Source organism: Hermetia illucens, chromosome 3, assembly GCF_905115235.1.
Source record: "Hermetia illucens chromosome 3, iHerIll2.2.curated.20191125, whole genome shotgun sequence".
Lineage (NCBI taxonomy): Eukaryota > Metazoa > Arthropoda > Insecta > Diptera > Stratiomyidae > Hermetia > Hermetia illucens.
The window spans coordinates 92,595,743-92,622,424 of record NC_051851.1 but is presented as its reverse complement, the minus strand read 5'-3'; the positions used below and the strand labels follow the sequence as shown (position 1 = coordinate 92,622,424).

General features: G+C 43.6%; 3 protein-coding genes across 4 annotated transcripts in view; 2 read left to right on the top strand and 1 right to left on the bottom strand.

Moving 5' to 3' along the window:
• Positions 1-845: 845 nt before the first annotated feature.
• Positions 846-1,729, top strand: LOC119652986. Of its 2 annotated transcripts, none has more exons than XM_038057410.1 (3): positions 846-1,161; positions 1,229-1,297; positions 1,356-1,729. In XM_038057410.1, the coding sequence occupies exons 1-3, from the start codon at positions 1,101-1,103 to the stop codon at positions 1,514-1,516; spliced, it is 291 nt and encodes a 96-aa protein (XP_037913338.1). In that variant the 5' UTR covers positions 846-1,100; the 3' UTR covers positions 1,517-1,729. The 2 variants fall into 2 exon arrangements, with proteins under 2 accessions (XP_037913338.1, XP_037913337.1); XM_038057409.1 differs by having other exon boundaries at positions 846-1,165.
• On the bottom strand, positions 1,564-10,388 carry LOC119652985. Its single transcript, XM_038057408.1, has 4 exons — positions 9,939-10,388; positions 7,466-9,884; positions 1,702-1,850; positions 1,564-1,646 (listed from the first exon to the last, which is right to left on the bottom strand). The coding sequence occupies exons 1-4, from the start codon at positions 10,245-10,247 to the stop codon at positions 1,584-1,586; spliced, it is 2,940 nt and encodes a 979-aa protein (XP_037913336.1). The 5' UTR covers positions 10,248-10,388; the 3' UTR covers positions 1,564-1,583.
• A 10,450-nt stretch (positions 10,389-20,838) lies between these two features.
• The window catches only part of LOC119651822 (2-oxoglutarate-dependent dioxygenase htyE-like), a 62,544-nt gene continuing 56,700 nt past the window's right edge, over positions 20,839-26,682 (top strand). Inside the window, exon 1 of the mRNA XM_038055613.1 lies at positions 20,839-21,776. Within this exon, the coding sequence (XP_037911541.1) occupies positions 21,692-21,776 (85 nt within the window). The 5' untranslated portion in view covers positions 20,839-21,691. The remainder of the gene's footprint in view (positions 21,777-26,682) is intronic.

Below are 26,682 nucleotides of genomic sequence, written 5' to 3'. Positions count from 1 at the left end.
AAAACGTCTGCATGGTAAGTCTTTTTAGCTAATTCACGGCAAGAAGAGAGTGGTATTCCAAAAGCAGAAATACTAACGGATAAAGAAAATGCAACAGGCGATCATGTCTACCTCACAAAACGCCGATTTGACAAAGGATGAAGTTATTCCTGTCGCGATGCCGCATTTTGGAGACCTGCATCCCGTACGCCTGGCTATGAAATCAGCAAAACGACAGTTGAAATGCGTTTTCGAGCAGGCAAGATATAGTATCGATGTCAAACAAACACTACAGTTCTCATAGAAAGCAAAGCGTGCATATACCGCAATGTCGTCCGCCCTATCGGCCTCTATGGTCCTGGCCGACTATAAAAGACAGTTAACGGTGTTTTGCGGTAAAGGACACGAAGATGTTTTGTTTGGCTAGTGCCATGATACGTTTTAATCACATTCGAAATAAGGATATCATATCGAGGATTCGCGCGCCAAGATTGCTCTGAACATCGAAGTAAAAGTAATCGACCAAAAGGCCAAAACAACGGTGGCTTGATACTCTAGATGGGCAAATGAAAGCCTCGTGATTACCCTTTTGATAAAACAAAAACTGATCACGATGAACCGACCCCGTTTGTGAACGGGGAAAAGGCTGAAGAGAAGGAAGATCAATCGCATATTCTGCTTAGGGGCTCTTCTGGGATTGCAGGTCTATCCGATCTTGCAGGATTGCGAATAATATTTAAACGGTATTCACAAACGAAGTACGTACATTTGTGCACTGAGTGATCCAAAAGACTCCATGGATATTCGAAGGCACAAAAAAAACTTTGGTCCAATTATAAAATTTTAACATAGTAACCATACATCGTTCCGCCTAACGCTCCTTTGTTCCTAACTTCAATTTTTTTGGCAAACCAAATTCATTTGCATATTTACAAATTACTTTTTTAGAAAAGTCAAATTAGTAATAAAATGCAGCGTACACGGCGGTGCCCGAAATGTCGTGTAAAATGTGTCGCACCAGCGGTCTCTTTTAGGCAAAACCCATCCAGTATTTGTATTGCAGATTACAGTGGTGACGGGCCGGTCAAGAAATTGACTGGCGATGAGTTCAAAATGCGCATATGGTCCTATATGAAACCCCCAAAAATATCGGAACCAATTGTATCTCTCAATCCGGAAAGAGTAGGTATGCAATGGCCGAAAACTGCGTTGCGCTTTTCATAGAATCACCAATATATTTCGATTTTAGAAATGGTGCGAAGAATGCTGGATAAATCGCTCCGCGAAAAACCATCACAAGTACAGATAGATAGTAATGGTAGATATGCTTCTGATATTACTTGCAACGGAAATCAATACTTACCTTTGTTTTCTAGTCAACTTACAAGTTCTGCCGGACGGTTCAATTCAAAAGACAACGTCACGTATCGAGAGGAAGATATTTCCACCTAAAGGCAAAAGTGTCGTGCAGAGGCCAGGCACGTACAAAGACTTCGCAGCCAATATTGGTAACATCATGAGCAGCACACGCATGTAACCATGCGGTCTTGGAAAAAGAAACACGAATTAAGTAAAAAGGAAAATATGTATATTGTTCTGAAAATCTAAATCACTGTCATACTATGATCTAAGTTCAGTTTTCCTTTGCGAACACGTTGCTGTATTCTCTGTGAAAATATCATTGGGTTAGTTTTTGTTAAGCCGTGGCTCAGATTTTCATACCTTATTAAATACGTCAGCTATGATCCTATTTGATTTTTTGGTTTTCTCAGTTTTGAGCCGTCGACTTCGTTCCACCACCTCAGGAAGCTGCGAATATTTCTGCTTTGTAATGGCCTTCATTTCGCGTGTTGCAAAAACTCGCGTGGATTCTGAAAATTAAAATCAGAGATTCTAACTTTTTCATCTTTTGTCTTTTTGAAAAAATTCTCGATTCAATATGAACATCTGGAACAACCACTTTCCCGGTGTCCGACATTTTTGGTAGAGAGAAAACAATCGGCCGCGAATCACGGAATGAACATGCAAATATGGAACTAGACACAGGTAGAGTAGTTGTAAAGCAGGCTGTTTACCGAAAATGGAACATATCAACCTAATCAACATCGATTGTAAATCGGCATTGAACTGATATCGCATTCATATAAAATGAAGACGCCGTGAATTTAGTTCTTATTTGATAAGGTATATCCGTCAAGAGCGTAGGAAAAGCAAGTGCCTGATGATTTCAGCGAGCAGCAGACAGTGGCACTTTTTGACGCTTAGGGCTAACCCATTAGCAGAGCGCCAGCAAACCCCAGTCTAGGTTTGATTGAAGGAAAGCACAGTCCATAGGCGACGATATAGCGGAAAACAGCTTAGGGCCGCCAACATAGAGTAAGCAAGGGGAAGGAGTCATTGATTAAGACTGAAAATAATAGAGGACCCAGAAAGAGCCTTGTGGGTCGACATAGGAGGGATGTGAAGCCATGAAAAGAGCCGCAGCAAGATCGGTTGGAAAAGTGAGAGGTAAGCCATGTTACATGTGATATGGGAACGCTTAGGGAGGTGCGTTTGGATGAAAATATCTTGTGATTTAATGTTGATTTCCTGCTGTGAATTTACATATTTGGGCACAAGGTTGATGGAATCGAGCAGGATGGAGACAGTTGACATACATTTAACAAAGTTTATTGCTCTTTGGAGCAGGAGGAACGGAGCAGTAATACTCAGGAAGATGGAGAAGGGAGATGGACTGACCAGTTTTAACTAAAAAAGATTAGGAAGAGCGTCGCGACCAAGGACAACGTTGGCCCTATGGTTACTAATGACAATAAATAAATGGGTAAGGAGGGAAATAGCAGGAGATACGATGCCGATTGCATCCAGTGGTAAGGGGGGAAGAGTAGCGGCAGAATAAATCACAACAAACGGCAGATACATAAATCACAGGAAGAGGAGTTAGCTGTTCGGGATTGCGGGAGTTGCGAATATGAGACCAGAATGGTTTGAGGTTTTCGGACCCCAGTGAGACTTCAACACTGACCAGATATTCCTTTTTGGACTTAAGAAGTTTTTTCCTAGGAGTAAGTTTTTGACGAAGCTTTTTGTGGACTTTAGTGACAAACCAGACTGGATAAGAGCATAGGGTCTTGGGGGAGAAGGCAACGTAACAAAAAAGGAGATTCAAAAGCATTTTAAAGAACTTGGTCGAGAGGAGGATGGCCTTGGTTGAACGTTAATGATGAAAGGAGGGCGGCCCAGCTGATTGTCGCCAGGGCTGAGCTCAGATCTTCGAAATTCACCTTACGAAATTACGGTTTCCGTACGACAGGAGAGTGGAGTTGAATGATCTGGTCATCAAACTCGAGAGCAGGATGATGCACGTCAGGAGAAACGTAGGAGGGGCATGATGAGATTTGGAAAGCAACGCAGAGGAAGATTAGAGAACACATTCTGATGATGATGATTCTGAAAAGGTTGAATTCGAGGGTGGCATGGTGTTCATGAAAGTGGATAAAGGAAAGGAAGGGTGGGAGGAGGTATTGCGAAAGAAAGGAAAGTCGAGAGTGGTAAACCAAGACAACATGGGAAGATTAAAGTCGCCACAGAGAATGGAAGGAAGAGAGAGGAACAATACCGCTAAGACTTCTGATAATCTGTGGAAAGAACCTTCGTACAGGAAAAGAGGGCTGAGGTAGAGAAAATATACACAGGATATGTTTTTGGCGGAATGACTGATACGGTGACAGAATCGTAAATGCAAGACGAGAAGGAAAAGATGGTTTCGGCACCGAGAGAGGACTTAACCGCTATCGGGGCACCTCAGATTAAGGAAAAATCAACCTCAACCATTTGGAGGATGCTTAGGACCTGTTCAATTGGCTAATTGAAAGCTAAATGTTGACATTATGGATGAACGATGAGTGCTAGAGCTTTAAGTACGGTATGAGGTAAAGGTTATCCTCCAAATGGTTGTAATCACGAACACACAGGAGACAGAAATCAAAAATACCACCAAATTGTGGTTTCAAATGGTCAAACTGCTCACTGTAAAGGAACTAGAAGAGACGTTCTTGTCCTTTAAGGTCAGTATGTTAGACATAGCAAGGAAACTGTTGTGAAACTTATCAAGCCAAGATCGACTGACACACAGTACAGTGCAGTGTGCAGTACATTTACACCAAAAACAGTGAGAGGGTGTACGTCATCGCAGGACTGATCACTATAAGTTTCTATTGAATGCGTACCGCTTTCATGAAAGAATGGCAGAAAATCTTTCTGACGAGCATGTGAGTTGTATAAAAGATGGCAAAAAACTTTGATAATGGGTGCTCGACCCATTGAAATATCAGAAAATTCGTCGAAGTAAATTAGCGCCTGAATACAGGAGTGGCGTTAATCTAAAACCTGGCACGACATCGCCTCGATTTCCACCTCCACTTATAACCAAAGCGGATGTAGGTAAGCAAACGTTTATTCTATTAATGCTTGAGTACCGAATAAAGTGAGTTACAGTAAGCGATACCACAAGCGGTATAAAAAACGAGCTTGAAAGATTATGGTATAATTACGAAAAATCAGCAAAAAGGAAAAAAAATTGTCGTAAAAGTAACCAAGGGGCTATAACTAATTCCAAGAAGCAACGTATAATTGGATCCGGTGAGTTCATTAAGAAAAGTCGGAATATTTACCAAAACATCCGCGCTTCGATAAGGATTATTAAATCGTTGCAATAAATGGAAAAGAAAACAGCCAGAAACTAAGCAAACGAAATAGAGAAGGTGACATTGAGTACTCGGTAACTTAGTAAGTTGCGAAAAAGAAAAATGTCTCCTCACCGAAGAAGGCTGGCGAAAACAGCCGTGAACGTAGGCGGTTTCTCACGACCTAAAAGATTATGAAAGTCTACGGATGTACGCAGATAGTATTTGTTTGCCACAGCGATAAAATCGATTACAACCGGTAAAATAAAAAGGTAGGCCGGTAGGGAGAGGCCGTTTTGATTTTGGACACTATGCAGCAGCAGCACGCAACAATCAATATTGTACCGGGGATCCATGATGTATGTTGTAAAATTGGAGGTGGGGTGTAGCTGACCGGCAGATTGTAAGTGGAAGCAGATGTCTGGCAAAATGAACCGCACCGGTAAATAAGGTTGATACAAATTATCGCGAACCAATGCGACGCAGCCCATTCGAAAGCTGAATGTTCACAAATGAATTCCTATGAGTCGGTTTTGTAAGGCAAAAATCATCGGTGTCCATATCTATGCCACAATAGCACTATATAAGTAGATATTAGACAGTTTCTTATTGGACGCTAGAGATCGAGTCGATTCAACGGGTAGGCCTTCGAGTGCAGAAGCCAGGCCTGAACACTAGAGGCCAAAGCCTAATCGAAAGCTCTGCGGCTTTGGATGTCGTACTAACTAACGCTGGATTTGCATCGCGCTTCCGAGAACACCATCGGCGAACTGAGATGCCTCTCGACATTAGAAGCGGAGTAATCGAACTGATAATAAACATGCCCGAAACCGGACACTTCGGGTATAAAGGTTTTGTGTGAGCATTTTTCTATTTACGTTTTCCCATTCATATATACCTTCAATTCAAAATATTCCGAGATATACATATGTATTTACTAACTCCAAACTCTACCGTTCACATGAGTTCACTTTTTATGATACAAATAAAAAAAAAATTATGACGTCATACACGTTTCACTTTAATATACAAAATTTTCTTCTATAGCTTTGTTAATAACAGTTGTATTTATTTCAAACTTCCAAAATTGTGTCACGAAATACATCTCATAGCAGGTATCGGAATGATGTATTTCGGAAACTAGATTTTAGACAGATGCCTAATGTGTTTTTTGTTTTGTTTTTTTTTCAGATTTTTCAGTTGGATAGGTTCTGAGAACGAGACTTGTTGCACTTTTTGGGGCACACATTTTGCGCCCTCGCATCCTTATGTTTCACCCAAAACCATAAAAAGCCCGAATGGTTGGCTGGTCTTCCTGGACTTTGAAGGATGAGACATTCCTTGAGGCGTTGGGAGGTCACGGCCGAAGGAGGAATGCATCGCAACAGACTAATGAATTACTGGTGGAACGTCTAAGTCTATATGTGCTTTCTTCACATTGCCATATCTGCCTTTCAGACACTTTGGAGATTTTGGAGACGCTGATATGCAACAGACTGCTGCCTTTCATTGACTTTGCGGATGGTCTATCAGAACAACAGTATAAATTTCGGCGAGATCGTTAGATGTCAGAAATGTACTTCGACTAAAATGGATATCTCTGGCTATTGGCTCCGATAATGAAAAGTTACCTTTCGGAGAGACTTTTTTGTTACGAGACGGATGCCAGGTCGAAAGAATACATTCCGACAGCTGATATTCTTCAAGATTCCGTATCGGGGCTCCGCGTTGTCCAACATCATGCACGATGGAGTGGTTGGCCTCTGCATACTAAAAGAGGTAGCGTCGATTTGTTTTGCAGACAACCACGCGATATTTGAGTAGCGAAAGATCGGGAATGGGGAATTTTATGGAGATAAAGCCAGGCCAGCGAACGTGATTACGAATAGGTAAACTAGACATAGCGGCTGAAGATACGGAAAAGGTCTCTCCTCCGTTGATAGACCAGCAGCTTACTCCGAACTACAATTTGTACTGATGAAGGGGGGTAAGTTACTCCCGAAATATATATCTACACTGCAAAATAAAAATTGTAATTTGGAGTAAGCTACTGGCCTATCAACTTTAGGCTTGACTACAAATAGAAGACAATATCTAACCTCGTTCCTCTGTACCAATCGCAGGGAAAGCAATACTGTTAACATCGAGGTTGATGATTATGAGATCGTCTCAAAACCGGCTATTAAATCTCTGGAGAGTGATGATCGATGCCAAGTTCAGTTTCAAGGTGCACTTGGATTATTCAAGGGAGAAACAATTTATATCATCACGGGACTAAGCAATCTGCTTGGGTCTTCCAGCGAATGAGACGCACTGTCTCGAATCCGTCCGTGGTGACTGCCGACTTCTGAAAAGCCACTAGGAAGAAACTGTATAGAAAATGGTAGCCAAGGTGGAATGATCCCGAAGAGACCCGGGCCACATTATGTTGCCTTGCTCGACGTTCCTGGAGGAGAGAAGAAGACTGGAAGACCCTCTCAACGCAGACATCGGACCCCACACCATGTAGAAAAGATGCTGAAAAGCGAATTGTATTGCGCAAAACGCCGTAATAACTACATACTATCAAAAACACTCCAAGCGTGGAAATGGTTTTAGTGGGTGCAAATCACAGGCATTAGTGCTATTTAACACAGCAGGGTCTTTTTAAAATTTTCACCTGTATTTATACAAAACCAGCCAGTTAGTCTGACGGGCCATTGCACTCTCAGGAAAAACTTCTTCCGGAAATAATAAAAAGTTGGTTGCTTTTGGCATAATATGAAAAAAACGTAATTCAAAGTGAGAAATGCGTAACATACTTGTCGGTGGAGGCGGAAGTTCCTTCAATTTTCTGGGGATTGATGTTATCGATGTGTTTTCTATGATCTCTCGCACTTGCCTGTCGCGTTCCTTCCGAAGATGTCGAAGTTTACTCAAAATTGTGCAGCGCTGATTTGTATGTTCCATGAAATCTGGTCGTCTTCGCTCCAAATAGTCTCGAAGTGTAAATTCAGCTGAAGATCCAGAAGGGCAAGAACTCTCAAAATGGATGACATATGCAAGCGACTGAGGTTTCGTTTGCGTCTGTTTATTTCGTCCGAAGCGATAAGTCCTCATCGTGGGTCCATCATCTTTGTTAAGAATCCTTTTCGTCTGAAGCAGTGATTCAGTGGTTTGTATGCCAATTCCAGTGCGATGGTCGTACTGGTGCGTGGTTGTTGTCGTGGAAGATGTAACTGCTTCAGGGATAGATATTGATTCGGAAGAGACGAAGAAATTTGATGAAGTAGTAGTTGTGCATGGTTCGCTTCCACTTCCTTTCTGTTTGGATGTAGACTTCTCGCAGGGTTCAGAGTAATGTCCATTTTCGGTGGAGTTTTCTGAGTCTGTCTTACGCGTATAGTTTTTCTTGCACCTTTCCAGAAATTGTTGTTTGCGACTTCTTACAAACTCTGCGAGATTTTCGTTGGTGCAGACGGTTGGGGTCTCGAGTTTCGACCGTAACTGCTTTTCGGCATGTTTGTTGCGGTAGTTCCGTTTTGGAAACCGTTTCTCTTCTTGGATTTCGACCGTAACGCTTTTTCCTCCACTTCTTGCCGTTTGACTCGTAGTTCTTCCCGTCTGGTTGACGTCGTCGTACAAAATTTCATGTTCCCGGCGCGTTTCAATTCTCTGATAAAGTTTGATAGGGTTGATCGCTTCCTTCTCAGATATTACCTCAGCTTCATGGTAAATAACGGGGGAAGTTCTTGCTGTCGATGGGATCAAAGAAGGGTCCGAACTGGTCGCCACTTTATCATATACATTTTCTTGAAATACCGGTTTAGTAGTTACTCCATAGACTTGCTGACTATTCCCAAGGGGAGCGAATGCAGGCTTCTTGCTGTTTGAAAGGAGCAGCTGCTTGAGGTTTTCCAAGTGCCGTATTTCGTTCTCAATCCAATTCAAATGGGATTTTCGTTCATTTGTAATAAAATCAAATATTTCACTTGGACGGCGGTGCCCCAACGGAATGAAGTCGCCACCACCTTTCTGATCTACCCAAACAGTTTTAGTCCCATCCGAATGTGGTTTGGTAGGAACCGTGGGTACGAAATCCCCACTGGCTTTCTTATTGACAAGAACAACGCTGGCAGCATGAGATTTTTCGTAAATGAACTCAGACTTGGTCATTGGGTCAAGCCAAGCACTCATAGAATCCGCGGCGCTTTCTGCAGAACGAGAACAGGATACGCTCCCCACTTTACCTTGCAACTTTGCGGTTTGTCTTTTGGGTCCCCTTTGCAAGGTCTCTTTCTCTGAAGTTGAAGTTCCACGTGTTGAGTTCGAGGTGTTAGAAGAATGAAGGTCTTGCGTCTTAGTCGAACCACCTGACACAATTTCATTTCGCTTTATTTGTCCCTGCGACGAGGAACTGCCCTTTGACGGGGTCGTTCCCCTTTCTATTTTGCCTTTCTGATTATTGTTCATTCGATCCGACTTTGTCATATCAGCTGAGCTGGTGCTGCTCCGATTGGCAGTTCTTCGATTAATTTTGGAAACAATCTTACGCGCAAGCAATTTTTTCTTTCTCACCGATAAATTCTTCGACTCAATCAACGAGCAAAGCAACTTTATTCCTAATTCAATTTCGTTCTGAGCCTTGCAAACTGGGTCAACTCCAACATTTAATATCGAAGATTCCGTCTGCGACGAGGAACCCATTTTCTCTTCAGGCCTCTGACTGTCGACGGATGTTGAGTAGGTGCTATATTTCGAGGTCGATTTCAAAGGCGAAGTGCTGTCCTCCCTTATACTCACCTGAACTTCTTTGCAGTCCATACCGACTAAGCTCGTCTGTATACTTTTGTTTGGCCTATTCATCTTTGGCTTCGGGGTACTCCGGTCCGAGAAGGAAGCTGTATTAAAGGGAATCGATATAGCTCCAGATGCGTCCAGCAACTGGCTGTCGTACTTCTTCCTTATGGTTTCCAAAGTTCTTTGCCATTTCTCTTTCTGTTTCGTGCTATCAGAAGGAATCTCTGTCGGGGGCCCAACAGACGTTGGGTTCTCTTTACTGCAGAATATTTCCTTTAAAATGTCTTTCTCCAGAGTCTTTATGGTTTGATCCGACCTATCTGAAGTCGTAGCAGGCTTGTTGTAACCAACGTCTCCCAGAGAGTCCCACTCAAGGCGAACATGAGATTTCTTGCTTTGCCGCGAAGTTCTACTGTCGTCAGGATCCTGTGTTTCTTCCAGCTACAAATTAAGGGACAAATCAAAAGTTGACTTGCGAATTAAAACCAATCTTACCGCGTCACAATCTGTCTGGGATGAATCGGTGACTCCTTCAACGGCATTTCCGGGCGGGGGTTTTATTTCCTCTGCTCCATCTGGACTTTCCTCGGGTGCTTCTTTGGCTGCTCCTGGTTGTTCTTCCAATTTATCGCTTGCTACGGTGAGGATAGGAACTGGCTTTGTTTGCTCAGCTGCTTCCCGGACGATAGGTTCCCGTAAACGCAGATACTTCTCTAAACGGCGGTCTCTACCAAACTTCTCGTAGTATTCCAGAATGGTCGCATTGACTGAACTGCAGTCGTGCAATTCGTCGTCGGACTTCATTTTAGAGTAACCACTCGGAAAGTAGGTAGAGCCTGAAATACGCAAAAAAGTAGAATCGCTTCGCTCATACAAACGGCGCTCTTAAAAGGCTAAATAAACACAGAAAATCGGAAGAATTTCAAATTGAAAACGGCTCGCGAGCTGTCAAATGTGACGGTTACGGGGAAAGCACGTCAAATATTTCTTAGAACGGAAAGAATGTACTAAAAAGAGAAGAGTGGCGGGAAGGTAGGGTACGCTTATAAATAATAGGGATCGAATCGAAAATATGTTAATTCAGTTATGCCAACCATGCACTTGGGATGTTTATAGATGGTTTCGATATTTCTTGTTGCCATTGAAATTCTGGTAACCTGAAGTATAACGGGATTGTGTTCATCTTATTTCAAGAAATTTATAAGCACGTTTTTAAATTCATACATAGCAAAGAATACAAGATATTCCTTCATATATTACCAAACATCAAGATATACATATGGACATTTTAAAAACATAAATATTGTACCCTTCCTTAACAAACATATCTATTACTCGTGCATGCATCTAAATTGATGGAAGGCATTTGAATATTTCCGCTATGACCAGTGCACAAAAGCGTACATAAATAACTATTTACGAAAATTGAACTAAAGGATACATATATGTGGCTGATTTCGCGTTACCGAGACCTCTAAAAAAACAAAAACCGGGTTTCGATCAACGTGATATTCTCTATAGAATGAACCACAGTAAACAAATTTCACCAAAAAATAATAAAACAACCCAAAAACCGTGGTTTTGAAAAAAAAAACCCTTTAGAAATTCATTATAGTATTGACAATAGTGACTTTTCAGTACACAAGCTGAATAATAATCGGTAAAAGCAGTTTTCAAAGTTTTCCCTTCTATTTATACAACATGTTAACAAAACGAGAATGTGTATTATACCCATCTAAAGCAGACGTTTAGAAGAGAAAGGTATGATACAAGAAGGAAGCGGCTTTGACCCACCGCGGTATATAAACCAGCTACTAATTTGTAAAATGGAATATGAATTTCATATTCTTACCATATACTTTCAGATGTATTTTCAATCAAAATCAATGGAAAATTTTTTTTTTTTTAAATTGAACTCATCACGTCCTGTTAATACCCCACTTTCATTTCCTTTCATTTAATACCCCACATGCCTCGACCACAACATAAAATGATGCTACTTGTTGTCAATGAAACGGTTCATGGGTCACCTTGCCAATGACACCAATAACGAAGGTGGAAAATGATAGGCTGAAAGGAAATCGCTGGCCCACGAAGACGCTTTTGACACCCATTGTAACTGCCCACGAAGGATGACCGTCTATATATAGTGCAAGGATCTCGACGAAGTAATATCCAGAGGAGAAATTTGTACTGCGTAGAAAATGCAATTTAAGTTGGAGGGGTGAAGAATCCATTGTGAGTCCGAGGAAAGTCTATGGTAGTACTCGGACGCCCCAACACGATTACCAACAGAGGCAGCGCAGAAGCTATAAATGGCAGGAACAGTTTGCATTGGATTTTCCTTAACGTGGTACTTTAAATGCCTCATGTTTGGACTCTTCGCGAAGCCCAGCACCAACGGCATCGATCGCTTCCGTCGGCGCAGAAGAGGTGAGGAAAAGGGCCAAATTGCCAAGGGATACAATAGACACCTCAAATGGCTATTATGCGAAGAAAAGAAGGGAAGTAGTGAATGTCCGAAATTAAGAAAAGTGCTTATTCTAATCAACCTCAACATTGTAGGGTCGCTCAGGGTTTACTTGAGGAAAACACCCACGAGTCTGAGATGGAAGTTTCTATGATAAGTGAACAATGCAGAAACCGTCACGAGGGCGTTTGGACCACATACTGGAATGGTGTAGTGGCGAAATTGGCTTGCAGTTGGCAAGTTATACAATGCACCATGTACGGGCAAAAATAAGCGGCGTGTACGTATACAGTTGCTACGCCCTACTCAGTCTCATATTTTCTGAGTTCTGAGAAATGTGGCTAAACTAACCTACTAAGACTGACGTCAACACGGCAAAAGCTCTCCATATCACACAATGCATCTATAAGGCATCCGACGCGTCCATGCCTAGGAAATGCATGCCAGACGAACAGCTGGGGGTGCAGTAGGTAGAATCGATCAGGTGCAAAAAGAGCGTGTATACAAGGAAGCTAGTAAAAATTCCAAGATGGCCATCCAGCGAAGTAAAATAATAATAATAATCACTGGCGCAACAATCTAATTGGATCAGGATCTTGAAGTGTGTTAGAGCATTTCATTCAAAACCGTAACCGTAACACTATAAGATTACAGTACTCTGTAGGAGGCAATATGGTAAGTATTGCGCCCGCCCGAGATTATTACCCTGATTTGAGTCAGATACTCATTCACAGCTTAGTCGACTGGTATCCCACGTCAAATCACCAGTGCCACCAGTGAAATTTGAACTACGACCTTCCATACGACAGTCTTGTGCTCTAGCCACTCAGTTATCCGGACACAGCGGAGTACAAGGGAATGCTTTGAGGAGCTCTGCTCTAAGGTAGATGTAAATCCGTGAAGAAGCAGGGTTCCGTGTGGCTACTGTGAAGAATCACGTACAACGATGTTCTTAACTTTCCGGTTTCCGAAGAGGCCACGATAGTGGATTACGCCGACAACAATGCACTAGTTGTGGATGCATAGCATCTCGAAGATGCTAAGTCGTACTCATGCGAAGCAGTCAATGTTGTCAAGGCTTGGTTAGCTAGTGCTGGGCCAGCACTCGTGGAGGGAAGGAGACAAGTTGTCCTCATCACCAAGCGCCGTAAAAGAAATTTCACTCGCTTTAGAGTTGGAAGTCATATCATCACTTCAAAGCCAGCCATCAAATACTTGAGAGTGTTGATAGATGCCAAACTCAGTTTTAAGCAGCACATGGAATATATTTACGAATTTGGGGATCAAAACTGCATATCTTATCTAGCCCACATAAACTGGGTAGGGTCAACAATAGAACAGCAATAAAGGGGGTGTTTTACCTTCTGGCCGTCTCAGATGATGGGGCGTTCGTCATCTCAGGAATGGTGCCGATTGACATTTCGGCAGATGAGATGACGAAAATATATAAAATTAAGTCCATCTCTCCTTTATCGGGAGCGAAAAAAATCCGAAAAGAAAGAGATCTAAGACTACATGGCAACAACGATGGGATCATTCAAATAAGTTTCGGTGGACACACTGGTTGATCCCTAACATCAGGGAGCGGCTGAAGAAAAAAAAATGCGGAAATCAATTATAATCTCACCAAGTTTCTCACCGGCCATGGTTTATACCTCCAATACCTGTATAAGTTTAAATTCGACAGTTGACCAGATTGCCCAAGCTACTGTCTAGGATACGTAATCTTCCAACGCCCGAGGTTCGTGTAAGAAAACAGGAACTTAAAGAAAACTCTAGGTGAAATGCTATCATCGGAAAATTTTGTTCGGAGAATGGTGGCTTACCAGGAGAATTGAAATGCGATCAACTCTATGGTCACAATGATCCATAGTAAACTGCGAAAAGCGGAAGAGGCGGGAAAGGCGGGAAAGGCGCAATTACGATCGACGCGGATAGTAGGAAGGAGACGTAGCTAAAGTAAGCTAACTTTGCCCGTGATGTAATACTTAAAAGTGATCCCATGGGGTAGGGGGAGTTGGGGTAGTTTAAGTGGATAAAAATTCCAGAGGCTACCGTGTCCAGACCAGTGTTTTTGAAAGTTTCCCTCTTCTCAAAAAAGGCAAACAGATAGACATTGAATTGATTTTAATTAAGTTTTGTTTCAGACAAAACCTTAAAAAAGCAAATATGTAGTGTTTTATATGCGAATTGTTTGTGTATTTTGAAATAATGACAATCTTTTTAAAAGTATTTGAAACTTTTGTTAACTTTGCCATAACTATTTCAAGATATATTCGCGGTGGTAAGCGACTGATACAAGACAGAGTTCTCCCCGTCTATGACGACGTTTGCACCACGGCAAGAGGCCAAACTACTGGTGGAACAACTTGTCTCCGAGCGAGAAGACTTTCCCACAGGACAAGGGGAAGGCCGGAACACCAGGAGCGTAAGGAGGAATATAGGGATCTGCCGATTTTTTTGGTTTTTTTTTAGAAATTTTTTGTGAAGAACTGGAGAAAGATACAAATACGAATTTTTCACCATAGATTAAGTAATACTTTAAGCGCGCATAGTAGCCCGATCGCATAGTTTGTTATTGAAATACAGAGCAATTTATACACCCATCTTCAAAAAAAGGTGTTTTTCTGCTGCCACGCTAGAGGGCGCTGCGATCACCCTAAAGAAAAAAGTAAACAGCATTTTAACGTACAGACTTAACTACACCATATATTATAGCGGCCATCCAGTAAACCATGTGCTCGGAGTAGGTTTCTTAGTCAGCCAAAAAATGAAACCTGCTGTTATCGGCTTTGAAAGTATAAGCGAACGGCTATGCACTCTGCGCTTGCGAGGCAAGTTTAGAAATATAAGCCTCATAAACGTTCACGCCCCTACAGAGGAGACTGCAGAGTCGGAGAAGGATACCTTCTACGAGGCAGTAGAAAGAACCCTCGAAGCCTGTCCGAGATATGATATCAAAATCATACTTGGGGATTTTAACAGCCAAGTAGGGAAGGAGCCCGTATTCAGGCGATACGTTGGCTCCCATAGCTTACACGAAAAAACAAATGATAACGGACTGCGGACTATTCAATTAGCAGGGTCACACGAAATGGTTGTTGGAAGTACCTGGTTTGCGCCGAAAGCGGTCCACAAACATACGTGGGCCTCTCCAGACGGGACCACTTTCAACCAAATTGACCACGTGTTGATCGAACGCCGCCACCTCTCAGCCTTGATGAATGTCAGAACATATAGGGGGGCCAACATAGACTCGGATCACTATCTCGTTGGCATGGTGCTCCGAGCTCGAATAACAATACCACCTAGAATCCCCTCTGACAATCAGGTGAGAGTGAACACTGAAGCCATCCACAACACAACCCTCCGCGACACCTATAAGAGGGAAATGGATGCCGCAATAACCGCAGTCAATAGAGGACCTGGAGATGAAGCATCAACTAATGATCTTCACAACCACCTGAAGAACGTTATCATGGATACGGCCACAAATATACTTGGGCCCAGCCGCAAAAGGAGTCGGAACGGCTGGTTTGACGATGAATGTAAGCTAGCAACGGAACGGAAGAATGCCGCATACCGAGTAATGTTGCATTCTCAAAGAACGCGGGCACGCGCAGAGACTTATCACGAACTCCGTCGAGCGGAGAAGCGACTTCACAGACGGAAAAAGGAAGCCTGGGAGAACCAACAAGTCTGTGAACTAGAAAAGTACAGGGAGCAACCGCACCAGGCGCGGAAGTTTTACCAACAAGTCAGCAGGATGAAGCCTTATACACCTCGATGCTCATCCTGCCGAGACAAAGAGGGAAATCTGATTTCCGACAGAATGGGCATATTAGAGCGATGGGTTGAGTACTTTGATGAGCTACTGAACAACCAGAACATCGGCGAGTTGGAGGTCCCGCCAACTGAAGACGACGGACAAATACTGCCACCACCAAGTTTAGGAGAAACAGTCCGTGCAATTCATCGGCTAAAAAATCATAAGTCGCCAGGAGCCGATGGAATTACAGCCGAATTGGTTAAATATGGAGGCGACCAGTTACACCAAGTGGTTCATCAACTTGTGCTCAAGGTATGGGACAGCGAATCAATGCCTGACGATTGGCAGCGAGGCATAATCTGTCTCATACATAAAAAGGGAGATATCACACAGTGCAGCAATTATAGAGGTATCACGTTGCTGAGTACCATCTATAAGATATTCTCCACTATCTTGCTAGGCCGGATAGCCCCATACGCCCAGAACATCATTGGCCCATACCAAAGAGGCTTCACTCCAGGCAAATCAGCAACAGATCAGATTTTCTCTCTGCGGCAAGCGATGGAAAAACTGTTGGAATATGGACAACAGTTGCACCATCTGTTCATCGACTTTAAAGCCGCCTATGATAGCATAGCCAGGGTAAAACTGTACACGGCCATGAGGGAATTCGGTATCCCGACGAAATTAATAAGACTGACTAGGCTGACCCTGACCAATGTGCGAGGCCAGATAAAAGCAGCAGGATCACTCTCAAGACCATTCGACATAAACAACGGTCTACGACAAGGGGATGCGCTATCATGCGTCCTCTTTAACCTGGCCCTCGAGAAGGTGATCCGTGATGCTGAGGTGAATGCAAGAGGTACGATCCTCTTTAAGTCCACCCAACTACTGGCCTATGCTGACGATATCGACATCATGGGAAGAACCACCCGAGACGTTCAAACTGCCTTCATCCAGATCGAGCAGGCGGCGCGAGATCTTGGGCTGCACATCAATGAAGGCAAGACAAAATACATGGTGGCAACGTCAGCACCGAAGACGAATCAACCAACAACATCAAACCGCACTGGTCAAACACAAACACGAACAAGAATAAGGATAGGGGAATACAACTTTGAGACCGTTGACAATTTCTCCTATCTAGGGTCGAAAATCACAACCGATAACAACTACGATGATGAAATCCGCGCACGGTTGTTGTCAGCCAACAGAGCCTACTTCAGCTTACAAAGACTGTTCCGCTCGAAACGTCTCACCATAGGGTCAAAGCTCTTACTGTACAAGACTATGATCTTGCCAGTCCTCATGTATTCCTCGGAAACTTGGGTTCTTAGCAAGAAAAATTGCGAACTCTTGGCCGCGTTTGAGAGAAGAATCCTCCGAAGAATTTTTGGCCCCCTACATGAGGATGGACGATTCCGTAGCCTACACAATGACGAAATCTATGAGCGATACCATGACCGTCCGGTTGTGGATAAAATCCGGCTCAATAGGTTACGGTGGGCGGGTCACTTAATCCGTATGGATGAAGATGATCCCACCCGGAAAGTCTATAAGGGCAATATCTATGGTAGGAAAAGAAGACGAGGCAGACCCTGCCTAAGATGGAGCGATGGCGTGGGCCAGGACGCCAGACAGCTTTTAGGGATATCGAATTGGTGGACCTCGGCGCAAAACCGGGATGTCTGGAGTTCCTTATTAAGGCAGGCCTAGACCGGATACCGGTTGTTGCGCCATTGATGATGATGATTAAAAACTAAATTTTTGGTGCCTTGTTAAACTTTTTTTTTAATTTTGGTGTTTTTTTAAGGCTTCTTCAATGCATAAAAAACTACTGAATGAATCGCAATTATCCTAGTTTGCGGACCGTAAAAATATGTTCTAAATAAGTCGTGAAAATTTGGAAGAATTTCGTTGGATAGATTTTGCGCTATGGTGGCAGTCGATTTGCAACATGCAGTTTAGAAAAAACGCAATTAAAAAAGTAGAATGCTATTTGTAGCCATAAAACCTTAACTGATCATTCAGCAGGAGCAGGATGAAAGCCAACCCCAACTGGCAGCTCAGTAGGACGTCTTCTCGATCCCTGGTGTTACCAAAGAGGAACTTCGGGAAATCTGCAGGCGTATTGGGGATAGCAAGGCTCCGGGATTGGACGGAATTCCGAACAAGACTCTGAAGGTGGTGGTCAAGGCCAGACAAAGGTGGTTCCCAAGCATGGCGGAAGGAGTATTTCCCGCCCAGTGGAAGAGGCAGGAGCTGGTATTGCTACCGAAGCCCCAAAAACCACCCGGCGTGCCCTCTTCATATCGCCCTATTTGTCTCTTAGAAATCATCGGGAAGATGTTGGAGAGGGTGATATACAACAGGCTACTCCCTTTTATCGAGCTTGCGGGTGGTCTTTCAGTGCGGCAATATGGGTTTCGGCGAGCCCGTTCTACGGTCGATGCAGTAGCAAAGGTCATGGAATTGGCTCGAAATGTAATGGCGATGGGCAAATGCTGTGCTCTGGTGACGCTGGACGTCAAAAATGCTTTTAGTTCAGCGAACTGGGGCTGGATTAATGGCGCTTTGGCCAAACTGGGTGTTCCTAGCTACTTGGCTCGGCTAATCGAGAGTTACCTTTCGGACACATTGGGACAACAGGTGTGCCTCAAGGTTCTGTATTGGGACCACTGCTGTGAAACATAATGTACGACGGATTGCTTGGCCTATAGGTGCCGGAGGAAGCAACGCTGATTGGTTTTGTGGACGACCTGGCAGTAGTTGCAATTGCAAAGCGCCCCGAGGATGTGGAGCTTTATGCAAATGAAGCCATTCATACCATCAAGTCATGGTTACGAATGGTCAAGCTAGACCTGGCAGACGAAAAGGCGGAGGCGGTCTTCCTTGCCAACCGCAGGAAGAATAATAAAGTTAATATCCGGGTCGGTAATCGTAATGTCGTCTCAAAATCAATTGTCAAATACCTGGGGGTGATGATCGATACCAAGCTGAGTTTCAAGGGACACTTGGATTATGCGCGAGTGAAGGCAGCAAATGCTAGCTTATCCCTTGCAAGAATGATGCCTAACGTGGGAGGGCTGAAGTATATTCGCAGGCTACTCATCGCGGGAGTGGTGAGGTCGATCCTGTTATACGCAGCCCCTGTCTGGGCGGGAGCGTTGAACCACGCTGTCAACCGGAGGGAGATAGGTTCGGCATACCGGCCAATTGCGCTAAGGGTGTGCAGCGCATCGACGGAGGCAGTGTGTGTCATCGCGGGAATGATCCCTATAGATCTTCTAGCGAGCGAGGCACACTGGCTCTACGACAAACGGAACGCAAATCCAGCCGAGGTGAATGCGGTTTTTCGAAAAGCCATTAGGAGAGAATTGTGTGGCAAGTGGCAATAACGGTGGGATAACTCCGACAAGGGCCGGTGGACCCATGCAATGATCTCGTGTATCGAGAAATAGGTCGACCGAAAGCACGGAGAATTGAGTTACCACCCTGACACAGTTCCTTACGGGACACGGTGGCTATAGGAAGTACTTGCATCGCTTCGAGTTGGACGAGTCTCCCAACTGTCCTGAATGCGGTGCTACAACCGAGGACCCGGAGCACGTTATGTTCTATTGTACCAGATGTCTGCAGCAGAAAAGGAGGTTGAACAGCATCTTGGGGGCGGACATCGAGCCCTCCAATCTGGTGGGAGAGATGCTGAAGTCGGAAGAAAGCTGGATGGCGGTAAATGAGGCAGTAGCCGTGGAGCAGACAAAACTCCTGGAGTTGGATCGAGCTCGGAAGGCGGCGCGATGGAGACGCGACATGGACGAGCTGGTATAGCGAACCAGAGCCTCCCTTGCGAAGTAATATTTCACGGTGGTCCCGCGAGGAGGGGCGGAAGAGTGGGGGTGGTTTTAGTGGGTGCGAATCTCACACACTGCTGCAACAGGGCGCAGCAGCGTCTTTCTAAGATTTCCACCTCCATCCATAAAAACAAAGCCGTATTTAATATACGTACTATATATGTACATATGTATGCTTTTGCGCATGAAGTAAATCGGAAATATGGGTATGATCAATTAATATATGTGCATATATGTGTACACTATTCGGAAATAGGCTGTTTGTTTGTTTAGGGTGAGGATCTGTAATATGTACGTATGTCTTGTAGTTTGTAAAAACATGAAGGATTATGTTGGATTTGTAGCTATATACGGATAGAAAAATGTGCGTTGAAGTTGCTTACATAAGATGAACAAAAAACCTTTATACCCGAACCGCGAGCTTCCGGTGTTCCGACTTGTTTTAGATTGAATTAATTTAGAATTAAAATGCCTGTGGTAGCTAAGGGGTCACGAAATCGGAAAATATTACCTAATAGGAATTGTTTGGCTTCCAGTTTGTCCGGTAGTTTTGAAACAACCTGCATATTACCGCGACCCGACATGTAGCGTGCGATCCCTAAGTATTTTTGAAATACTTTATGGTGAGCTCTGATACCTCAATTCGCTTCTACTTAGAACGCTGAAGCGCTTTAATAACTCGCAGATTGGTCACTCAATTTACAAAACAAATCTCTCTACTGCACTGCGGATCAAAATACAGTTGGAGGTTCTTAAGAATTGGTATTTTAGAATAATTCATTTAATTCCATAAGATGTTTGCAAATATTATCTAAAGAATCGTTTTTATCTTTCTGGAGTCCTTGTGGAAAGTCCCACATCCAATTGGGGCCGCACATTCAGATTCTAATTTCTGCTTCAAATGTGGAATCTACCTAAGTTTCATGGCATGCTTTTGTGCCTTTGCTCGGTTTCGTATCGAGCTCAGACGGTAGATGACACTATAGAGTCGCCATATGGGAAGATTACAATTCGAATTTAAACGAAATGGGAAAGCTGTTCTACCGCTGTGCGACCAAAAACCCCCTCAAAATGGATGTTGGGTGACAAACTCTTATAGTTCCTAATATTTGCTCTACCATGAAAACAGAATCACGACAGTTCGAGTCCTCTTAACGGCTTTTAACGGTCTTCGGTCGCTCACCTGAAATTTTCCTGGCCCCTGACTATGGACTTGAAAGCAGTGCGGGCGCGGGAAATTCCCATGGGAAATTTTTACCTGGCGGCAACATCAACTGACAAGATCGATGTCGCCGCCGCGAGTACTCAAGACCGTCGTCGTCGGCGGAGTTGAAATCGAACTTAGCTGGCCGAGTCGCTGGCATGAGTGTGTCGTTTCCGCGATTGGTGGGCGTTGAAAGCGTTGAAAGTGGGTCTTTTCGTGGCGTCCGCGTTTCCTAGGTAACGAGCAGTGCAGGTCATCTGCCTCGAGGTAACCGTCACCTGGATCGTCTTGCGCGGCGCGATCTTGCAGCGGAAAGTGGTGAATGAAAGGAAGCTGGTGCGCCCATAGTTCTCGCCCGCTGCGGCCTGAATTCGGCTTTAGTGACTTGGCCGAGTGTCATCGTCGGTAGTGCACGCGTTTCAGTGCCAAGATTACGTTATCGCGCGGCTCACCTTCGCACTATCAAGAATCCCCAAAGTCGCTGATTAGAAGGTGTTAGTTGGCAAGAAAAGAAATTCGCGGTGTTGCTTGCGCAGTGGGAGCAGCGTACGGGCCGCGGTTGCATGATAAATAGCTTTAGTGTCTCCAGCAGGGACCAGGGAGGAACGCGCGGCGGTCTTTATCGAATTCGTGGTATCGCTGAGTAAGCAGCCGGAATTGGGACTAGTCACCAGCGAATCCAGTTGGAAGCCGATTCGTTCGAGTGCGGCGCGTATCGAGTGGAAATCAGGTCGCGGACCGCAAGTCGCGAGCGAAAGAAGTTAATTGCTGGTGGTACGTCGCTCGCTGGCTTCTCGCGCAGGCCCGGGCGAACAAAGAAGTTGCGGAGCGAACGGTCCACAGTCCAGCATCCATCGGCCAGTGCTTCCGTGTGGCTGCAGACTCCTTGTGTGATATCACTCAGTGTTGCTGATGTGCGCGGCCGCCTCCCGCTAGCCGAGAGTGATCATGTTGAAGGCAAAGACAGGCGAGGAGAAAATGGACACGCTCTTGTCCAAGAGTCAAATCCCGATCATCGATCTGGCGCATTGTGGTAAGCATTAATTAGTTAGTGAAAAGCAGAGGCCGGCGGGCGACCGATCAATTCTCACGGCTACAGGGGCCGCTTGCAAATTCGAGTACACTGACTCGGAAAACTATTCGACCGCTGCGCTTTGCATAGGCGCATTCCGTGCTCTTAGGGGATTTTATCTTTGTTACTGGTGCAATCATGTTTGGAGCGACGCAAGCTAATATATCCAGCGCGTAGCCTTAAAATGCATCGACATTAATCAACGCCACGGTTCAGCGTCACTCCCATTTCCACTGCAATACTTGCCAGCGACATATGTACGTACAGAGTCAATGCATGATTCAGATCTTCAATGCATTTGGCTCCCATCCCCAGGCCATCTGCCGCAATGCTCTTATGAATGCTAAAGTGCAAGAGTTGAAGAGAATCTGGTAGTTCGGGAATTAAGGAGAAGCAGGCTTGAACCGATATTGAACTCTGTTGCTGTCATGTGTACCTCGGCAGTAGGCGACAGCAGGACGCCGGTCGACTCAACCTCCTTGTTCCGTCGACTTTGGTGTGCATCCATGCTTTCCATTTGGATCGGGATACAAACTCGGCGGAATACAGGCAATTTGGGTTCTGTTTGTGGCTTCTTGACGGAATACAGATTAAAACGAAGAAAATTCCATTGAGTCGTCAATATTCAGTCCCTTGGTTTGGAAATGACTTCGGTATTACCGGAGCCCTACCACATCGTAAATGCAATTATCAGCCGTGGTTATTGTGGCTTGGGATTCCTAAACAACATTTAAGATTTATGTAAGTCACTTACTAGCGATATGTATGCAGTCTTTCATGGAAATATTTTTATATGAACTTTCTACATCAGAGGAACTCCCCAGAACATAACATAAAGAGAAATTCACCTTCTGGGTGGGGTTTCTCGTTGTTTTTGGCAGCGCTTGCATGCAGGCTCATCAATCGCACAATATTAAGTGTGATCATCACGAAACAAAAGCAAAAAGAAAAGTAGAGAAATATTCCTGATCTTCTTGACAGTAGCTTTAAGCAAATATGCGTTGATAAGCAGATCAATTATTAACCACAGACTTCACAATTCAAAAAAACTCGGATTTGAGACGATCGTTGTAGTTCCCATAATATTGCCAACTGCAGGTATTGGATTTATAATAATAATATTGTCAAGAAAAGTCGCACTGCGTCCTAAAAGAACTATTGTGCTCCTTTACTGGTTATATTATGGCATGCCTATAAACTATGGTATGTCCTTAAACATAAACTTTATTATCTTTCCTACTTCTAAGTGTTTCCATACGCCTGGACTTTGCACAAGTATGGTCTCAGAACATGCGTGGAGGTTTGACCACTCTCCTCACAAAATCTACAGACAGTCTTCATAGATATCCCTGGCTTCCCCAGGTGATAGTTTAGCCTGTAGTGACCTGTGAGGAGTATTCCTACCATGATCTTCTTGGTGATGTTTAATCAATATTTCGAGCGCTTGGGTTCCTCACTTGAGCACCCTGGACTGTTTCATTCCTGGTAAGTACTCCCAGTAAAGTTCCCTCATCCTTTCCTCTTCAATTTTCAATGTCGTGGCAATGAACTCATTTTTAATTCGACAGAATGGCTCTGGCCTGTATAGCGGTGTCGCTGCTCTTTTCCTGGCCAATTCGTCCGCTGCCTTATTGCCTTCTAACCCAATGTGGTCTGTGACCCCGAGTATTCTAAGTATTTCCATATCAGTTTGAAATTTACCTGGTAGGATCTAAATGACTTAATAGTCGCTTGGCTATCTGTTAAAATAGAAATGTTCTGCTCGCTATAGTTCTTTTCGAGGTTGAAGGGGGTATCTCTGTCTATGATGTATATGTATTTCCGCCTTAAATATGCTGGTGTGCTTACCCATTGGTTTACCTTGAACCAATGATCCCGGCGCCTGCTTCTTCTGCTTTAAGGGATCCGTCAGTGTACCAGGTAATCAGTTGGTGGTTTAAGCCTTATGTCAATACTACGCTCTCCCAGTTTGCCCTATTGTTCCAAACTGATTCAAACTTCTTACCGAAGTCAAACCTTATAAACCCTCGGTATCAGTAAGAATAGAATACCTAGAAAGAATATCAATTTTCGTTCGATTTAGGCAGCTCCCCGTCTCACTGGTTCTGCCGGGAATTTTGAAGATCGCCCTCCTTACTTGCATCTGTATGTGCAGAAGTACTTCTATGCCGTTGGGCAAGTTCTCATTGCCCTACTGATACACACGCAAGCCAGTGTTTGCAATTTGTGTTACTCCCTGTTGTGCTAAATTCCGTTTTGTCTGCCCAGATTGAGGCCCCATAGGTGACCATTGACTTTAATATTGCAATGTATATCCAGTGCAGCATTTTCGGGGTGCATCCCAATTTTTTCCCTGCTTTTCCCCGTTTTGACTTTCCGACATACGTTTTCAATATGTGCCTTTAAGAGTAGTTTTTGGTCTTTTGTGATTTCCAAATATTTACTCGTTTCACCTCCCTGCCATGTAGTCATCAGTCAGCTGATACGGAGCAGTTTCGGTTGACCGTCCTGTCCGATAAACGTGCTGACATGGGACCTAGTTCGTTACGGCTTCTTTTTTTTGTATCTCCTGGAACTATTATGCAGCGTGGTTGGTGTCATACAGGTGAACTACATTTTTCATACGTGGTCAATGTTGCGAGGGTTCCCTTTCGTATTGGTGCAGATGGAACAGACCGAATCTGAGTGCATGACTTGAAAATGAACCCTTAGTGTCTACAATGGGTGTATAAATCTGAACTGCGGTCATATGAAATGACTGTAATTATCATGTAATTTTAGGCCCATCTGCAAATTAGCTTTGCTAGCAAATTGCGCGTTCTTCAATTACAAAATTCTAATTCTGTTGTCGTATATTATGTCTTTCCATTTTTTCGTGGTTCTTGTGGTCGTGTACCTCGAGCTTTATCCTTGCCTATGTGTTTCAGAATGAACACAGCTGGGAGTTCAAAGATTTTTTACAACTCCGTGTTGTACCTGATTTTTCAGTCTGATTTGCTCTGTCTCGACCCTCGCAAATGTTAGTAGTATTCTCAGATGCTTTTGTCATAGTTCAAGTGTCGCAGTTAGACAATAGCACAGGTTTAATGATAGTTCTGAATATGTCCAATTTTCTCTTCCTGTGTACCTTTTTAAAGAGCTGTGTAATAAAAAACTTTACTAAAATCGGTTCATTGGTTGAAAAAAAAAATGTTGAGATCCTCGGAGATTACCTTAATTTTTAATACAGTAGAATCCCTATAATTATGTTTAAAGAACTGACGATTTGGTACTAAATTTTGGGATTGAGAATTATGGGGAGTCCAAAGTAAAGAAAGTCAACTCTGAGGACCAGCAAATTTGTACGAAATAGCGAATAATCGATGTATGTATTATCGGAATTCCACTGTAATAGCTTTCTGACGCCATATACCTTTGGTCTGAGATGCCCTCTATACTTTTAGGTAGTTAGCATGACTTAGATGACATATGACATATTTTAATAAAAAACAGGTCAACAGGTTCTCAATGATTTTTTGGCTTTATATCAGTTCTGTTTAAACATATCAATCTTTTCAATAGAAAACAAGATTTTTTTATAAATAAATTTTGATTATAAATACTTTTAAGATACTTTAGCGATCCTTCAAAAACATACAAATTATTTTTAAATTAACTAGATTCATTACAACAAGATATTACTTTTTGCACGTTTTGTGAAATTCGCTCAGTGACACACTGGTGATTTGTCTGAGGTGTGAGCAAATGAGGCTACAAGACCCCTCTCCCTCCTGCCAGGGGAAGCAACAGTAAGCTACATATTACACCACGATTTCTGCTTCTTCTATACGTGACATTTATAACCGCGCTTTCCAGGTCTTTTCTGCATTTCGTAGTTTACTTAGAATAGATCCAATCATGGAATAGATCTCATTTGTGAAGATGTCAACCGGTATAATGCCCGAGATAGTCAACGCAGCATCATCTAAGGCAGTCTTGAAGACAGACTACACCCTTAGGGTTGTCCTTCTTTTTCAGTACTTGTTCCATTCGGGAATGGGGCCGGGACGTCTTGATTGATTGCGTCATTTTGTACGGTTAAGGGCTTATTCTGGATGGAGTCGCGACGCTCTCAAGTTACCATCCAACGTATCAAGCCATTATTGTTTCGGCCGGCCTTTTGGCCGGTTCCCATCGACTTCGATGTTCAGACCAATTTTGGCAAGTGAGTTTTCGTTAGCACAAATTCCATGACCATTCCATCGAACAATTTCTCCATGATCGGTGCAACCTCATATTGATCGCGGTTATTCTCCTTTCGGATGCGATGATGGTATGTTACCCCACTGGTGCAATGCAACATCTTCATCTTCACTACCACGAGGCGTCGTTCATTATTGTCGGTCCATAGAGGGCGACAGACCGGATGGTACTGCGGTAAATTTTGGATTTAAGATGTTCGCTGATGCGTCGATCACAAGGAACACCAGCTCATTCAGGTTGCACTAATAACTGAAGCAATTTCATAACGTATTTTAGGCATTTATTGATTGCATTATCTTTCTATAGACTACGTACATTCAGTTTATGAGTGTTAAATGAGATCTGCAGCGCCTTTCCTAAAACTGGGGCTGTATACAGCCTTTCTACCCTGACTATAAGCAGCTAGGCACTATAGCAGAGCCCTGCTACGTTCGCCAACATGCTTGACTTAATTATAACTAAGTTTCGCGTTTATTTTCACTGCCAAGTATTTGATGCCTGGCCCGTAAGTTACGGTATTGTTGTTATAAACTTTACCTTATATTTTGACTTCAATTGTGTTTAAAAAATAACTTTTTTTATGGCTATCAGGTTTTGGTCACATTTTGGTGAAGGCCAGCATCCA

What these genes read in the sequence shown, in the direction of transcription:
- LOC119652985 (XM_038057408.1), bottom strand. Translation starts at nt 10,247, where the DNA reads ATGAAGTCCGACGACGAATTGCACGACTGCAGTTCAGTCAATGCGACC. An exon ending in CCCAGACAGATTGTGACGCG is followed by an intron (nt 9,885 to 9,938) that starts GTAAGATTGGTT and finishes CTTAATTTGTAG; the next exon opens with CTGGAAGAAACACAGGATCC. An exon ending in ACTTCCGCCTCCACCGACAA is followed by an intron (nt 1,851 to 7,465) that starts GTATGTTACGCA and finishes TTTAATTTTCAG; the next exon opens with AATCCACGCGAGTTTTTGCA.
- LOC119652986 (XM_038057409.1), top strand. Translation starts at nt 949, where the DNA reads ATGCAGCGTACACGGCGGTGCCCGAAATGTCGTGTAAAATGTGTCGCA. An exon ending in TCTCAATCCGGAAAGAGTAG is followed by an intron (nt 1,166 to 1,228) that starts GTATGCAATGGC and finishes TTTCGATTTTAG; the next exon opens with AAATGGTGCGAAGAATGCTG. An exon ending in AGTACAGATAGATAGTAATG is followed by an intron (nt 1,298 to 1,355) that starts GTAGATATGCTT and finishes TTTGTTTTCTAG; the next exon opens with TCAACTTACAAGTTCTGCCG.